Genomic DNA, 18,616 nt, shown 5'->3' with positions numbered 1-18,616 from the left:
TGTAAGCACATTAATACAAGCAAAAAACAGTAAACATATTAAGATAAAAAGATCAGTGGCTGGGAAGGAGACTAAACACTAGTTCATTCAAAACTACGTTTTCAATCTCTCACCGTACAGTGCCTTGGGACGAGAATAAAAACTAAAAACGTTTTATCCTTTCTCCCCGTACAGAGACTAGGGACGAGAGTAAAAAACTGACTCGAGAACAACGTTACTCGCTTGGGACGAGAATAAAGATCGGAACGTTCTCTCTTCCTCTCTCTCTCTCTCTCTCTCTCTCTCTCTCTCTCTCTCTCTCTCTCTCTCTCTCTCTCTCTCTTGATTTCGCACCAAAGAGAAAAGCCCACTTACCTTTCGTCAATAAACAGGTTATTTGACCAAAGGAAAAAACTGAAAGGTTTTTCAATTAACAAATTCCTTTAAAATAGTATTTAAAACATTTAAGTTTGAAAGAAGAATGAACAAAACGTCAGAATCGATTTACTCTTTCTGCAAAGTGAAACCGTGATTCTCTCTCTCTCTATCGTAACGATAGAGCGCAAACTGCGTAGCATAAATAAACTAAACGTTAGTTCATCTTTGAAACAGTACGAAGACTATTCAAAGAAAATCTTTCATAAAATATCTACTAAAAAATATTCATTTAATAAGTTTTAAATCATTTGCTCTCACTCACTCACTCACTCACTCCACTGGCTGCGGGCCTCCATGGCTCTTTGCCGCCGCTACAAGAAGCTTCCAACAACCACGGTCCTGCGCAAAATCCCACCAATCCCCTGGATCATCCACTCCAAGCTTTATCATGTCCCTTTTTATATTATCAGACCATCTCATACGGGGTCTTCCTGGAGGTCGTCTGCCCTCTGGTTGTCCTCTAGTAATCTGGCTTATCAGTCTATCCTCATCGGTCCTGGCCACATGTCCTGCCCACCTCAGTCTCTGTGCCATAATTGTGCTTGTTATCAGGGGTACTTCTGTCATTTCTCTCAGTTCATTGTTATGTCTTCTTCTCCATTGCCCCATCTCCACATCAAAGACCGGTCCACATATCCTTCTCAAGATTCCGTTTTCAAACACTTCCAACCTTCGTTCCAGATCCCTTGTCAGCCTCCAGGTTTCACAGCCATACGTTAACACGGGTCTAATAATAGTTGTATAGGTGTTCACCTTTGTTCTCCTTGATAAGATATTGCTGTTGAGAACTTTGGCTAAAGCCCAACCACATCTGGCTGCCGCTGCTATTCTTAATTTGACCTCTTCCTCTACTCTATTTTCAACTGTAACTGTTGAGCCAAGGTATTTGAAACTCTCAACAGCTTCCAACTCCATGTTTCCACACCTGATGTTACCCAGTATCCTCTCTTGCCTTGAAACTTTCAAGATTTTGGTTTTAGACTCATTCATTTCCAGGCCAACTCGATTTGCAACTTCTCTAAAAATTCTTATTTTTCTATCAATTTCTTGGATACTTTCACCACAAAAGTCAATATCATCAGCATAAGCTAATCTATCACACATAGTACCCCCAAGGTGTACTCCATTACCCTCTGGTGTTTGTCTCATGACCCATTCCAGCACTAGGTTAAAAAGAATCGTAGACAGTGCACATCCTTGCTTTAAACCACTATCAACTTCAAAGGGATCTGTTACTTCCCCTCCAATCCGTACTCTGCCTCTCATATTTCTATAACACATTTTTATTAGGCGTATAAGTTTCTCTGGTATTCTGAACTCTCTAAGTATTCTCCATAACGCCTCTCGTTGGATACTGTCATATGCCTGTTTAAAATCTATAAAGGCATGCCAGGACTCTTTATCATATTCCCAGTACTTCTCCAGGATCTGCCTTACAATAAATATTTGGTCTATGGTTGATCTAGACGCTCTAAACCCTGCTTGGTAATCTCCTAATCATTTGCTCTGTAAAAGTTATTTACGATTGAAAGGGCTCAACGTTGTTTAACTTCGGTTTCCAAGTTAGGACCGCCTACTCTCGGATTAGAGGTAAGGTCGCATATAAACAAAACATTAAAATTTATCTTGATGTTTATTATAAATGGAAAGCTAATCGAAGAGGCCTAATAAAGGCGGTTGAGATATAAAATATATAGAGGAAAATCTATAATTAACAACAACAATTTATAACGTGATAAGATAATTGCTAAAAGCCTAAAACACACTTCCGTACTAAGGGAAGGGTCGGCCATTTAAAAGTCAAAGAAAGTCCAAAAAACAATCCAAAGTCATCAACAATTAAATCTATCCAAAAACGAGTTCAAGATTTAAGTTGAAGATAAAACACCTGCACTGCGAAAGCTCAAACCAAAAGGAAGTACTTCACCAAGACTGTTGAAAAACTCCAGGTTAACAGCGAGTAATGGTACGTCTTGTCGATCAGACCGACAGAGAAAAATTGGGTCTGTTTACATGTATATGCGGTATCTGGCCGATAGTTGGCGCTAGTGGGCACACCCGCAACCTTCATAGCGATCGCTCGCGAGTTTTTGTGTGTTTTTCTGTCGAGCCGCCGGAGGCTCAGCTATTATATATTCACCGGCTAAGTTAAATATTTAAAAACATATTTAGAATAAATGATGAACAATGTATATAACTCAAATGAACATAAAACATATTAAGAATAAATGATGAACAATGTATATAACTCAATGTTTATAACCCTCTATCTCCCCCCAAGTTTTTAAACGGCCTTTTAAAATGTCTCTCGTGGAGGTCGGTTTAAAACTGATGTCAAAATATTGGGTGGCAATTAAATGTCCAAATTATAGGTTCATGAACACTAAACTCCTGTTAGCATGTGAAGGAACGGAAACTTGAAAAACAATTATTGTCATGTGTTGATCATGATGACACTATAGCTAGTTCATCTCGAAATCACAGTGCCATGCTGGCGGTCGACGGGTACGACTGGACTTGCGTTGCTCCAAATTTGGCATGGCAGGAGTTAACTGCGATGGAGAGTTTGTGCTATCATTGGGAGGCGGAATCTCTGCTTGATGATTCGCAGTGTTACCAAGGTCGTTGGGATAGCATTCCGGAGCAGCAACATCAAAATGAATGTTAGGGGTAGTACCACTTGGTAACGGCAAAGTGGTCAATGGAAGAGTACCATGTGTGTCCGGATTTTGGGTTGTCGGAATGGTGTCCTTCGCAATGGTCTCAGACGTTTTAGTGGTCGAAGGATTAGCAATAGGTACAATCTGATTCCGATTATAGTCATCTCTAATTGTACGGACTTCTGGAATACTCCTGACAGGCACGTATTGTCTCAAAAACTTCCGGTTCCTTAGCGTGACCCTACCAGAGCCATCAACTCTGACGACGTATTGGTCGAATTGGCGGACTTCTATGATGACACCGGTTTTGTCCCATTTCAGGGGGTGATTTCCAGTTTGATTTTGGATGCGAACCCGGTCACCTACGGACAGTGGGGGTAGTCTCTTAGTGTGCTCTGATAAGCGCTCTCCCTGTTTAAGGTGTCGATGTCTTAGGGCCTCCTCTCTTGCATCGAGTGTTTTCTTCCACGTGTCGTGGGGACGGTACCTGCCGGGCGGGACAGGTATGAAGTCTCTGATGGGACAACCAAATACACATATTGCAGGAGATAACTTGGTATCTCTGTCAGGTGTGTTCCTGTATTGGAGCATCGCACGTTGGAATTCATCAGTGTTGAGATCACCGTTACTGCCCGTGTTGTCCGCTATAAGACGCTTGACAGTTTTGACGCCTATTTCGGCTCTGCAATTACTATGTGGGAAGGCCACAGAGGAAAGGCGGTGATGGACTCCCCAGTCCTTTAAAAACTGCCTAGTTGCCGTCGCTGTAAATTCAGGTCCACCATCAGATGTCAATTCATCCGGAATCCCAAATGTCACAAATGTTCGGCGTAGTGAAGTTATAAGACCCTCTGCACCGTTCGAAGATCGTTCAACTATGGGCCAATTCGAGTATCGATCAACTATAACTAAATATCCAACTCCTCGGTAGTGAAAGTAATCTGCACAAACACATTGGAACGGGTAGTCTGGAGATATAAGGGGTGTAAGCGGAGCACTAGGATTCGAAGGCGCGATGCGATTGCAGTGGTTGCATCCAGCTCGAAGTGCTGTTATAGCGGGTGTTATCCCTGGCCAAAACACAGATGACTCTGCTCGCGATACCATAGAGGTAATTCCTTGATGTGCTGAATGAAGAGATGTGAGAATTTCCTGACGAAGGGCTGGAGGAATAACTATACGCTCCTTGTATAGCATCACACAATCAACAGTGTAGAGATGCTCGCGGAATTGAAAATACTCTCGAAGATGTACAGGAAATTCTTGGCGAGACTCTGGTACTCTGCATTCTATAAGGCTGAGCAGTTCATGCATGTTATCGTCACTACTTGTGGCAGTGCGAACTCTGTCCCAGGTGACTGCTCTCACGTTAAGTGAGTCAAGTGAGCATACTGCTGATGCGGTGATACAAGTATCAATATCATTGTCAGTGGAAACAGAATATGCTGATGGCAATTTGTGTAGGGGAACATTTCTCACAGAAGGTACACTGTCAACTGATGCAATGTCATCTTGAAGCGATAGCTTTACAGATTTTCCAGTTGGGTGGCGCGATACTCCATCTGCAGCGAGATGCTTGACCCCTGGGATATGAATCATGCGAAATCAATAGCGGAGGGACTTTTCCTTCAAGTTTCTGAGACGTGAATTTGATATGTCCTCCAATGATCTGTCACCAAATATTTTCAACAGGGGTTTATGGTCAACTGCGACCACAAGATCTTCACAGCCAAGAACAAAGTATCTTGCCTTATCAAGAGCATCGACGACTGCCAACGCTTCACCCTCAACTGGTGCATATCGAGACTCAGCTGCATGTGTGAACCTACTTCCGACAAGTGTGCTCTTCCAACCAGTGCGACAACAAAACGGTCGGTAGTCTGGACAGTCGCAATGTTTCTGGAACAGCCAGAATCCAATTCCTGATTTTGACCAATCGGTGGCGAGACAGGTAGGTTTTGTCTTGTCAAAGATTCGCACGCCTTCTTCAATTTCGTTGATAATGGCAGTTTTAGACTCCTCAAAGAGTGCATTAATATTGTCATTCCAGGTGAATGGTGTTCCTGGTTTCAATAACTGTCTGAATGGTAGCATTTTGTCGGTCATGCTGAAAGCATACGATACTTGGTTTACTAAACCAAACCAAGATCTGACATCGGTGATATTTCTTGGGGTTGGAAAGTCCATAATTGCACTAAGATATCTCGCACATGGGCGAACTGTGTCTGGGGTTATTTCGAATCCAGCGAATTCAGCTGTGTCTTCTGCGAAACAAAATTTGTCAGGGTTGAGTGTTATGCCGTGTCTTCCACATATGTCGAGCCATTGTACAGCTTGGAAAAAACTCTCAGCAACTAAACCAAGAGCTTACTAACTTTAGGAAAAGGGTGCTCCTGCTCCTGCTGGGGGCTCCTCCATGAGAACGTTTGCCTTGAAGTCCTAAAGGTTCCAACTCAAAGTGAAAAAAAAAATTCCTCCTCAGGAGGAAGGCCTCCCTATCTCAAAGATTGCCAAGGTAAGTGTTAAGTGAGAGGTCGTGGTTAAACTACCTCAAGGATAACTCCAAGGGCATTGAAGACCAGTTCCCCATGGATGGCAATCACATAAGCCAAGAAGTCCAGTCCCCCGAATGCCAGGCAGGGACGTAACTCAAAAGGCTATGAACATGCACACTTCCAAGATGAACTTGGATGTGACTGAAGCTATTGCAAGAACCCAGGAGAAGACACATTTCTTACATTCAAGAAGGCATTGAAAAATTAACAAAAGCCCTTCAAACAATTCATAAACATGCTGAAAAAGAAAGAAAACAAATCAATTATTTAGAAAATTCCAGCCAACTGAGATCTAAGTGAATTGTCAGTGAGCCAGTGGAGGGGGGTTGCCTCCCTGTTATAGATAGGTAATTACACTCAATATAGTTTGAGCTTCGCCCTTATCTATTCTCCTATAGTATAGGACGATAGTTTATATTCATGTGGGGACAAATAGAAAAAATGGAATGCAACTTTCCCACACCTAACTGAAATCAAATTAGAGCCTAACTGAAACTTCAAAACAAAGGAATTTCCATATCTATATACGATATTGAGGACCAACCTACCATTCAAGCAAGCAGCCACTAGTTGAAATAAAAGAAATCTCACCAAAAGCTCTCCAAATAGGGTAAAAAACATTAAAATAAGGATGAGGGGTGAATAAATAATCAAAATAATCAAAATTTTCATAAATAATCCCCTAATCAAAGTCTTTTCTTGGAACTCCAGAAGTGAGCTGCATACACTTGCCTCATAAAACAAAAATTGGGAAAGGAATTTGCTCCCACTGATGCGTCTAACAGTGGACACCCATAGCTAGCTGTTGACATCAGAGTTTTACCCTTATCAGAGGCTAATGCATCTGGAACTCCTTTTTGTCAAAATAAAACAACTAATTGAGCTATAGGTGTTACAGAATTATGTAATACTGTAGGTTTCTTACTGATAAGTTGGCACAGATTTATTATTGTTTAATGTAAAATTTAATAATTCTTTATGAAATAAAGCTCTTGGCACTGCATCATCAGATACATCAAAATCTACCTATAACATTCAATATTTGTCTTAAAAGATTCATATGTTTCCTCCATCTTTACAAAAATTCTAAGCCATTTCTCAAGCTGGGTAGGAATGGATGTTCCTGTACTTTAGGCTATAAGCAACCCATGTGATTGTGGACACTAAAAAAACGGGGTCTTAATGAATGAAAAACCTATTTTTGGGGAAATGCTGTGTAGTCTCCAAGGAATTTCCTGCAAGGGCTAAAACAAGGAATTCAGTACAGCATAAAAATACCAAAGAAATATTGTCTCTCATGCACTATGGCCAATCTTCCAAGGTGCAAAGCCTGGACTTAGTGTGCATAAGGAAAACCTACACATGTTCAGGCTCTATTGAATTTGTCACAGCACCTCTAATGCTAAAAATCACCTGGTAACCAATGAAAAGTCATCAAAGAGAATCAATATTAATACCAGAGAAATACATTGCACTAACCGTTGAAAAATCATCACTAAAAACCAATACTGGTGCTAATACAGTTGAACATCCCAATAACGGACTAACAAGAGGGAAGGGATGTTCGCTACCACCAATAGTCTGTTGTATTTAAAATATATTTCCTGAAGAATAAAATGAAGCAAAATCATATCAAATTGTATAGGCTACAGACCTATGCTACAGCATTGTATCCAGTATTAGTACTTGTTCTCAGTGATGATTTATGATTAGTTACCACATGACTTTCAGCATTAGAGGTTGTGACGGGTTATATAGAGGCTGAACCCATAGATCTCCCTTAGGATAAAGCCAGAGCAGACGCGACGAGCATGGAGGTTGTAAGGAAGAGGTTCCTGCGGCAATTTAAAATGTATTATACTTTCGTGGGTGGCGCTTCCCAGCATTTTCACCCAAGACCACACAATTTTCCTTCAGATAATAGCATATTAGCACAAATGGAATGCTTCGACTGGTGAGTGTGGTGGGTTGGAGGGTGGCATTTCTGGCGTGACCATGTGTCACTGTCGCTGTTTTCCGCCCACGTTGTGGCTCTATCTCGATGCTTACCACGTCCAGTGTGGCCTTGCCCTTCTACACAGTAAGTCAATGCTTTGCACATTGAAACACTGACCCTAGTGCATGGGAGACAATTTTTCTTTGGTAGTATAATATTGTATTAGACTCAATGTTATAGCCTTTACAGGAAAGTCTTTGGAAACCGAGCACCACATTAAACCCAGAGATAAATGTCATGAGGTAGTTATTTTCAAAAGGTGGCTCTCTGAAAATGAAATTTCCATAAAAATAAAAATTCTTTTGATAGGAGTATGATTTCATCGCAGCTAGATTTCAGCGGTTAAAATTTATAACAAGTGTTGGTACTGTAGTTACTGAAAGGTGGCAGGGAAGCCGACCCCCTCGCCAGCACACTCAGTGGCCACTTTGACCTTCAACTAGGGCTTGCGGGGTGATTGAAGCAGGAAGTGAAACTTAAAGGACTCAGGTTTGTATAGTTAAGAAGAATACAAATGACAGTACTTCATCCTTTGATAGGAGAATATTCCTAAGGAGGGAAGAAACCCCTATAATCATTGTAAAGAGGATGGGGGAGATACTTCTATCTCATTTCTACAGAATAGCTGCTTGGTATGAAAATTTACCTGCATCAACATCCGATCCAACAAATAACAAAACAGCCACTGCACCTAAACAAGGGGAGAGAAAAGAGGAAAAGGTCCATACACTACCTCTCATCCTCGACTAACGTCACAACCACTATCTTAGACAAGATGCTTCTTGTCCAGTAAGAAGCTATGCACGCTACACAACCTGCTGAGTAATTACCATAGGCCCCGATGAAAATGACAAATTCGGAGGTAATTTGTATTCTTTTTCTAATGATACAAAACTTAGCTATTTATAGGGGTATCACTGAAAGGACAAGCCATTAAAATTTAGCGAGGGTTAACTACCCATCCTGCTAGTTAGCAAGGGGTAGGTTAGGTAGCTTGCTACCCCTCCCACTCACATGATTGAGCTCACTTTGCTTGGAGTTAAGAGTTCAGAGGGGACAGGGTTGGCAGACAAGTATGTATAAATAGCTAAGGTTTGTAGCGTTAAGAAAAATACAAATTACTTCCAACTTTGTCATTTCTTCCATAACTGGAATACAAATCAACGCTATTTATAGGGCTGATTCACCCATTAGGAGGGTGGATGTCCTTGACAATCTGGCTTTTTGGCCTTACCCAGGATACTCCCTATTGGGCAGAGATTAGTGCGACAATAAGGAGACCCTAACACCTCGCTAAACCTGCTAAGCATGGCCTGCGGCCTACGCAAGCTGTGTGTGATAAGAAACTAGCAATGTGACTGTCAAGGTAAAGGTTATTCTGAGACTTGCAGGGAATAACCCAAGAGACCAAGACATTCCCAATACCACCAAGCCAGGGTATGGGGACGCAACAATACTAGGACAGGACAATACTAGGATACAAAAAGGAGCCATGGTTTACCTGCATAAGTTTGAGGTCAGCTTGTGCAGAGGACCCAGGATACTGATTTCCCAAAGAGAGGGGAGGATGAAAAAAAGAAAAGAGCCGGACTTCCCCTCTCATTCACTCAGACTAAAACCCCGGTAACCAATGCCCTTACCCTTCTGCTACTTGTCCAATAAGGAGCTTAAGGTACGTAACCAGCTGTTGTGCATTCACCACAGGAACGATAGAAAATGTATTGAGGTTCCTGTGTATCACGCCTTGCAGGTAATGAGCAGTGAATGTAGTTTGGCGTTTCCAAATGCCCACTTGCAATAGTTCTTCTTGAAGGCCAGAGACATAGCTACACCCTTGGCATCATGGGCTCTGGAACAACGTGCTGGAGGGGGATTGTGATCCTCCTCTTGTTTCTGCCCGTGCTGACGATCAGTGAGGGCGCTCTGAGCCAAGCTACTGCTGATCTCTTGAGGTAGCGCCACAAAAATCTTACAGGGCATAGTAACAGATAATTCGGTAGACAGTTACAGGGTGGAGACTCATCTGGAAGGAGTCAAAAATCTAGGATCTGAAACCAGGATTCTAAGTCTAGGCAACAACATCAGGGACAAAGCTGAAGCTTACCTCTACCCATCCTCTTGAATGAGCAACGTCAAACAAAAGACCATGATGTTTGCTAACTCGTTTGGCTGAGGCCAAGGCGAGCAGGAACACCGTCTTCTAGGTTAGAAGGCAAACTGTTGCCTGTCATAATGGTTCGTATGGAGATCCTTCTTAGGACCAAAGAACTCAAACCATGTGCCATGGGGGAGGGTCTCACTTCTGACTGAGGACAGGTAAGTTCACAACTACATATGAGGATGGAAGTTCTAAAGATGAGGAAATGCCCACTCCTTTCAGTTTAAAGGAGAGACTCAAGGTTGAGCGATGGCCTTTAACCATTGAAACCGAAAGATGCATTTCCTCCTTCAATAAACGAGAAATTCCGGTATTAAATGGATTGAGACCCCTTCCATGGCACCAACCACAGAAGACGTTCCACTTTGCCTGGTAGAATGAAATTGATAACTTTCGCAGCCATCCAGGCATCCCCTTCACGACTTGTTGTGAAATACCTCTCTGAGAGAAATGCTGGATGTCTCCAGGCAGCCTCTCTTGAAGCTATCCCTAATGGAAGGTCCAAATCGTCATCCTGCTTCGCTGAATCTCCCTCCAGAGGAGGAAAACAGAGAAGAGTCAGAGGTTTGAGTACCAGATTAAAAAAAAAATAAAAGAGCACCCACAGTCTTCTTCAACAACCCTGAAGGCTAATGACCCCGTTTCAGCATTTTTTTTCTCTTGCTGTACTCCAACCACTGTGCAGATGGCCATTCCTTACACTCATTATAGGGAGGATAACTGTGAAGTCATGGCTCCTGCAGAGGCACATAAAGAATGGGTATCTACATGGCTCCTGCTCATAAATATGCTGCACTTACTTCCAGGCTAACATGACTGCACGTGGCTTCTCCATTCATACTTACTTCAAGGACCACATGACTGCACATGGTTTTTTCATTCAAAATAACAAACACACACATAATCTATAACGTGAAAAAGATCAAAATAACCACGAAAGTTACACAGACTCGGCAGCATAATTCAAAGTGGCTACTTATAGTGTGATGGTAAGAGGCCAGACCTTCCCTGCCACCAGCTAGTAACTACTGACCCCTCGTTATAAATTATACCAACAGAGTTCCAGCTATGCTAAAATCATACTCCTATTAAAGGACAAAGGTTTTATCAATGTAGGAACAATAAGCCCTATCCAACTCCACCCATTTTTTATTTCATTTGATTAGTATAGTTAGAAGACAATTTCCATTATCTTCAAACTATGAAACCTCTCTTAAGACGAGGGAGGGGTGATTCTTACAGCAAGAGGATGAATGGTAACCTCTATCTTCTTTTACTCAGCTGTGGAACCTATTAAGTAATATTTTGAGCTTGTTTTTTTAACAAAAGTACATAATTGGTTGTCAAAGTATTATTATTTTTACTACTATTATCATTAACATTACTAGCCAAGCTATAACCCTAGGTAGAAAATTAGAATGCTACAAACCCAAAGGTTCCAACAATTAAAGCAAGTCTGTGTGGAATGCTAATACAGAAGTAATGAATATACTATAAGTGACAAATAAATATACTAAGATCAGTAACAACATAAAGTGAATAAGTGGATGTGAACCTACGGAGAGCAAAACTGTGGATAAGGTGGGTGGACTGTATGTATTACAGAGCACTTAATAGTGAGACACTTTGCAAGGCAGGACTACACAAGCCCATTATCACTCATGTCAGTAACCAAAAATCAACAATAGTATGGATAAATAAAAATAAAAATGGAGCATGAAAAAATGTGAGATATCCCAGCTAGATATCTTTAAAGCAACTTCTTAATATGGAGTTATAGTCAAATCTAGGCAGTTTCCCTTTGACATTCCCCACACAACAACAAGGGGCTAGAATTCTGGAGGGAGCAAGGGTGTTTAGCTAATACAAATAACACAAGCTAGTTTGAAGTGGATGAGTACCTGAAATAGTCTACAGGTGGTGTATTGTTACCTTTCCTTGCTGAAATGTGCTTGGTAGAATCCAGAGACAATCTGTTTTGAATATCCACAAAGGTTAACACTAAAACTAAACACTTCCATGCTATCACAAGTTAAATGAACATATAAAAATAATTATTGTTAAGATTGTAAAGAGATTTTGGAAAGAAAACTCATGACTAAGTATTCCCATCAAAAGATGAGAAAAACACATGCATTAGTTAGTTGGACTATAACAAAATAGTTCCTTTTCTAAGAAAACAACATTCCAGACCTTTCATTATAAAGAATGAAAGATGTCAATATGAGGATAAGAAAAATTAACCTTACCTTCTATTATTGTTGATGATATCCATATAATCCATTGACCGGGCATAAAATCCCTCATTGTTGATAGCACCCCAAAATGTAGACCATGCCTGGCCTTTCTTTATCATCATGGCAGCAAGCACAGGTCTTAAGATTTGGAGAAAAATATCACAATCAATTTACCAAATCAATTTTGTACTATTTTGAAAAAATCTACAAAAGCCAAGATTGAACTTCAACTATTAACCCTTTTACCCCCAAAGGACGTACTGGTACGTTTCACAAAACTCATCCCTTTACCCCCATGGACGTACCAGTACGTCCTTGCAAAAAACTGCTATAAATTTTTTTTTTCATATTTTTTATTTTTTGAAAAAATTCAGGCATTTTCCAAGAGAATGAGACCAACCTGACCTCTCTATGACAAAAATTAAGGCTGTTAGAGCAATTTATAAAATATATACTGCAAAATGTGCTTGAAAAAAAATAACCCCTGGGGGTTAAGGGTTGGAAAGTTCCAAATAGCCTGGGGGTAAAAGGGTTAAGTGGAAACAATTCAGTGCCAATGATCTATATCAATATATTTCTGAGAGCACTATTCAACTGGTTTACAGAAAAATATTTTCATACCAATTACTATAACTTATAACGAGACACACTCCATAAACAGCGGTTCTCAACATTTTTCCCAGCAAGTAACCCCTGAGTTATAAGACCACTTATCCAAACCCTCAGTAATCTGACGTTGAACAAAATGTTAACCCTTTAACCCCCAGGCTATTTGGAAATTTCCAACCCTTAATCCCCAGGGGGTTATTTTTTTCCCAGCTCATTTTGCAGTATATTTTTTCTAAATTGCTCTAACAGTCTTAATTTTTATCATAGAGAGGTCAGGTTGGTCTCATTCTCTTGGAAAATGCCTGATTTTTTTCCAAAAAGTATCAAAAATATGAAATAAAAAATTTTTATAGCATTTTTTTGCAAGGACGTACCGGTACGTCCATGTGGGTAAAGGGATGGCTTTTGTGAAACGTACCAGTACGTCCTTTGGGGGTAAAAGGGTTAATATAGTGACTAACTCAATCAACAATGATACAGCATAGAATATTATCAAATGATTAAAATTTTAATGACTTTATTGAGATGAAACATTGATATTCCAATTGTTTTAGAATGATACTACACACATGTGTGAAACAATATATTCCCATTATCAATCAATACTGAACATCAGTGTGAAGGGTGTGCCTATTTGTTGCAAATAAGTTTCTCAATTTGAGGAGCAAGGTTAGACAGGCAGAATCGTGGATCGTGTTCCACACTACGCCGTGATGGATGCTTAGTTTTCAAGTTCAACAGCATTGAAAATCCTTGCTGACAAAGTTGAGTAATAGACAACATCAGCAAAGGTCAGAACAATATCAAATACAACATGGTAAATCTCAAAATTTTAGACCAAAGCTTAGTCGAGGAAAATGCTTCAAATACATTTTCTGCAAAAGAGTCGTTTATCAACTCTTAAGAATTCATTTTGCAAGTTAACTGGGAGAAGGTGCAGATCCACAATGAATGGTTTTTAAATAAATTTTTATTCCAGTTTTTTCTCTCTCAACATATTTAACTATCTAAAATATTTTTTCATCAGCCATCTAAGTACCAATAGAAATCTACTTTTGAACCCCTAGGGGTTTTTAAACACCAGGTTAAGAACCCCTGCTCCATAATAAGTAATGTCTTATCAATATCCAACAATAATCCATATAAACATTCCTAAAAAAGTATTTCATATGAAAAGAAATTAGACATACCTGTTGTGAGATATTAGTAACTTCAGTGTGTCAGGATTATCAAGGTGAGCTTCACTGTCAATGTTCAGTAATGCATCACAACCATGAGCTAAGCACTGCTCTCTGTGAAAATTTCATTCAAAAGTTAATTACAACAAAAATATGAAAAATATTCAATATCCAGTACTTGAAATAAATAAAGAGTAGCATGCACTATAAGATGTTTTTCATATAGTTTTATGGAGTTGCATTATCCTTCTTATAAATACAAAAAAGAACATTATTTTTCTGCTATCTTGAATATTTATAACATGAAATTTATGGAGTTGCATTATCCTTCTTATAAATACAAAAAAGAACATTATTTTTCTGCTATCTTGAATATTTATAACATGAAATTCTAACTTAAAATTTACTAAAAACTTAGCCCAAATTCAATTATTGAATGTCCTCAGACAGCAGAAGATTTATTTGTTTTAACAGATGAAAAAAAGAGAAAAATAAAGCAGTAGCCCTTTAGATGTGATTATGGAACCATAGGTTCCCTTGACTTAACTATCTCACTTTTTGGAGGATTTGAACCATTAGCATAGGGAAAGTAGTTAGGCAGGGAGGTAGGCACTTTGTATTGGAAGTACTGTACTGAGTTTAAAACTACTGAGTTTGAACAAAAAATTTGTACAGTTTTCTAAAGAAAACAAAGATTCATTTCACAACAAACTCGCAACTTTCATTGACTTAATGAGTACACCAGAACCAATTCCTTAAAACTTTTGTGACAAAGCATCTTAGCTTGTGCTCCTTCACCATCCATCATATAACCATACACTTTCAACATAACTTGCCTGAGTCAGTGACAAACTGTATTACTTGCCATCTGCTTATTGGAATGAACATTCCTGGAGCCTTTGGTTTTCACAGGTCAAGAAAAATACTGTAGCTCAAATTGGACAAAGCAGGTGGTCTTGATTTTTGGCATAAGTTGAGGCAGATTCAAAGGATATGTGTTCTAACAGAAAAGTCATATCATAAAATCATGTCTGCTACCTCCAAACAAGACCTAAAAACATTAGTGTTAGGATATCCGGATTTATTCAACTGAGCAAACTGCCAATGTCGAAGTTGAGGCTAGTTTGTATATATACCACTAAAAGTATAGAGTGCCATCAAGAAATTTTATCACCACCCTAGCCCATTAGCTAAGCCGTCTTTACCTGAAAATTTGGTTCATAACAGCCATTTTAGAATACATGAGCTGCTAAAAGGTCCTATCCAAATCAGACAATTTCCATGTGCCTGTTTCAGATGAAGTACTACAGGATCTTTGCTGGTGACACCAATAAGAGAATCTTAAAATGAAGGGTCAGTGGATGCCCATTGATATCAACTCGGAATTCCAAGCCAACAAAATGTCTAACAATATGACTACCATCACTCACCTGAACCAAGGTAGCACGCACTAAGCAGCTTTGACATCCCAAAACCCAAAGAACCAGACACCTACCGACCCATAGCTTTAATTAGTTGTATCGAGAAAGTCGCTAAACAAATGGTACTCAGCAGGTTCCAATGGAAAATAGACCCACTACATCCTCGCCTTTATGTCTACAGACAAGGCATAGTAGCACTCAAGAATGAATAACCGATGTTCTCACAACAATCAACGACAAAAAAGCCTTTGTTATCTTTCTCGACCTCGAGAAAGCCTTTGAGTTAGCCAACTTCCCAGCAATCCTCTTCACACTTGTAGAAAAGAGTGAATGGACACCTACTGGCTTGGACTCGGAATTACACACAACTCCGAGAAGCCTTAGTCACCTATCAAGGAAAAACCCCCAAATTCATCCCCCTAGAAAATGCAATGCCTCAGGGGGGCATACTTAGCCCTTACCTTCTAGCCACTATAGACCTCCCAAACAGAGTGTAAATCTTCATATACGCCGATGATATATGTATTATCTGCCCATACAAAGCACAGTCATGCAAAATCACTCAAAAGACACTGGACATGATCAAGACCAAATGCAAAGGCCTTAGCCTAAAAATCAACACCAAGCCCAAAGCCATGGCCATCAAATGCCCACAAGACCCTCAGAATTTCACTCTCATGAGCGAACCCATAGAATGGGTAAATCAATTCATGTATCTATGAGTAATCATCAACAAAATTCTATTACCTGCCTACAAAATAACCCACCTCAGAGAGAAAAAAATTTGTCTCCCGGCCATGAAACGAATGACCTACCTCAAACAAGGAGTATCAAACAGCCTCCAAAGACTGTTTTACATTCAAGCAATTCAATCTCACATCCACTATGCAGCACATATGCTCACCTCGCTGAGCGAAACTCAAAAAGCCTCCTTAGAAGTGGTACAAAACAATGCTATGAGACTCATCAAAGGCTCTCCAATGTGGACCAGACTCTGCTTGTTAAGAGCCAAAACTAATCCAATTTCCCTTTCAGCTAGGATTGACATCAGAAACTGCAGTATCACATTCAAGTCAATCAAAGAAGACAGAGACTGCCCTCTGAACAACTGACTTAAAAGACTCCTCTCTCTGGTGGAGGAGATTGATCAACCAAAGATGCAAAGAGACTGCAAGACACACTTAGAAGAATGCAAATAAAAAATGAAGCCTACAAGACAAAGGGGCAACAAAAGCATGATGGCTACATCACTCCTGCCCCGTGGTCTCCGGACCCCATCCAGTACAACTTCACCATCTTTCTAGCAGCAAGCAAAGCTCTCTGCATGCCAGAACAACTCATATCAGCAGCCAAATATACAATCAGCATCACCTCAGCCTCCCAACATCTACTATACTGATGGATCACTTGATCTTGATATTCCTGCAGTAGCAGCTGCAGTCATTTCTCTATCAGGCTACAAAGAAAACAAGAGGCTTTCAAACTACACCTCCACGATACAAACCGAGCTAGTGGTAATTGCCAAAGCCCTATAACACTCGGCCAGTCTACATGGAGGAAACACAACAATCCACACAAATTTGAGAGGAACCATTCTGGCTCTCAGCAACAAAGAAACCACTGAAATTGTCTACCTAATCACAGCAATACAGTACCTAGCCTTAGCTCCCCAAAGCAACAACAGGCAAATAACACTAAATTGGATCCCAAGTCACACTGGAATCACTGGTAATGACGAGGCCGATCACCTAGCCAAATCTGCCTTGTGCCAGACAATCTGTATCACACTTCAACCTTCACTGAAAATCCATCAAGACTCAAATAACAGCCTTTTGCACCATGCAAAAGACTCGCGAAGTAAGGCGAGCCTTCCTTGATAGATCCATATCAGCCAAATGGTACATCGAAGCAATAAACGTAATCCCATATCCACTTGCAAGAAAAATCCCCTGCCAAGTTGCAGTCATTATTTGCAGAGTGCGACTGGGATATCTGTGCAACTGGCAAATCATCATTGATAATGACAAGGACCCAGCAGCACAACAGAGACCGGAAAGACCGTGCAACAACTGTCAGCAACTAACTGACGAACCTCTGCAACGCTACCTATTGAATTGTCAAGAAACGAGCCTACTAACACAGGATTTCAACCCCAACATTCCTGTAACTGAGACAGCAATTGTAAAACACATTTTTGCTAATGTTAATACATTCTCAGCCTTTCTATGAAGATACCCTCCCCCTAGATAAAATAATACCAGCACCAGTTTGAACTCAAGTAACCTAACTTAAACCATGCTTAACCTCTTTTTAGCTCTTCTTCCACTTGCAATATTTCTTCTCTCTTTATTGAAGTTCAGGAATCCCTCCAAACTAAACATTAAATCTGAAAGCACGTAGACGTCTCAATGACCACAATAAATTATCAAAATTTTATTTTCATTTTTGTTCTGGTATTTTCAGGTATAGGAATGTTTATTTCATCCTTTCTCTACCACTCACATCCGCTAACCAATTTCTTATTTTCAGCTCTGTCCTACTCAGCTGAAACTTTATACTATTGCTCATCCTAAAAACTTAAGCTCAAGCTACTAAGGAAGTTTTTTACTTCCTCTAAACCAATATCACGAACAAAACCTTTCCCAACTCCTTCCCGAGCCCTTCTACTCATCGGGACTTACTGCTGTACCTCTTTCTCTCCAACTAAATGATGGGAGCCAGTGGGCTCTTTTGGGGAGGATGCCTCCTTCCCTCCGTCACCTTCTTCGTTTCCTTTGACCAAAAAGAGGCTGGGGCACCTCTAAAATAAGAAAAGCAACCTGCTGATCATCCCTGACCAACATCCTATCCCAAACTACCGACAAATAAAAGTTGCTGATCATCCTTAACTCACATCCTATCCCAAACCACCTTACAAAAAAAAGTTGGAGATTATCCCACAACCTACAAACAAAAACAAAAAAACACCCAACCAACACCAACGGGCTGCAAGTGTGCAAGAGCCCGTGCCTGGCAGTAAGGGCCAGGCAATCTAAAACAAGAACAACAACGACATCTGCCAGTGGATATTTTCCCAAGGGCATATTAGCACATTTCTATCATGAAAAGATTTGTGGCTAGTAGTCAAAACATAGGAACCACCCGATCCTTCCATCAGAGAAAGATCTATTAATTACATCCAATCGTCTTTTTATAATGGATCTTCTCCGTCCATTTCTAACTGTAACTTATATTTCATTCAAACGCTACACATACAGTAGTGTACCGTATAAGACAGGGCAGCACAGTACGCATTCAGGTACGGTACTGCACTGTGCTTCCCATGGAAGCTGGTTAATGTAGATATCGGGTTTTAATAAATGATCACAAATTTCAAGTAATTTTT

General features: G+C 40.2%; 1 protein-coding gene across 2 annotated transcripts in view; it reads right to left on the bottom strand.

The window, feature by feature from the left end:
* Plod (procollagen lysyl hydroxylase) overlaps positions 1 to 18,616 on the bottom strand; it is a 432,367-nt gene that overhangs the window by 366,283 nt on the left and 47,468 nt on the right. Inside the window, exons 9-11 of one of the 2 annotated variants that reach the window (XM_068346696.1) lie at positions 13,823 to 13,924; positions 12,036 to 12,161; positions 11,688 to 11,759 (exon numbers count right to left, since the gene is read on the bottom strand). In XM_068346696.1, coding sequence (XP_068202797.1) covers positions 11,688 to 11,759; positions 12,036 to 12,161; positions 13,823 to 13,924 — 300 coding nt within the window. The remainder of the gene's footprint in view (positions 1 to 11,687; positions 11,760 to 12,035; positions 12,162 to 13,822; positions 13,925 to 18,616) is intronic. The other variant, XM_068346697.1, reaches the window with a different exon arrangement.

This window comes from Palaemon carinicauda, chromosome 22 (assembly GCF_036898095.1).
Source record: "Palaemon carinicauda isolate YSFRI2023 chromosome 22, ASM3689809v2, whole genome shotgun sequence".
Taxonomy (NCBI): domain Eukaryota; kingdom Metazoa; phylum Arthropoda; class Malacostraca; order Decapoda; family Palaemonidae; genus Palaemon; species Palaemon carinicauda.
Note: the sequence above shows the minus strand (reverse complement) of the source record. Positions and strands in the feature narration are given on the sequence as shown.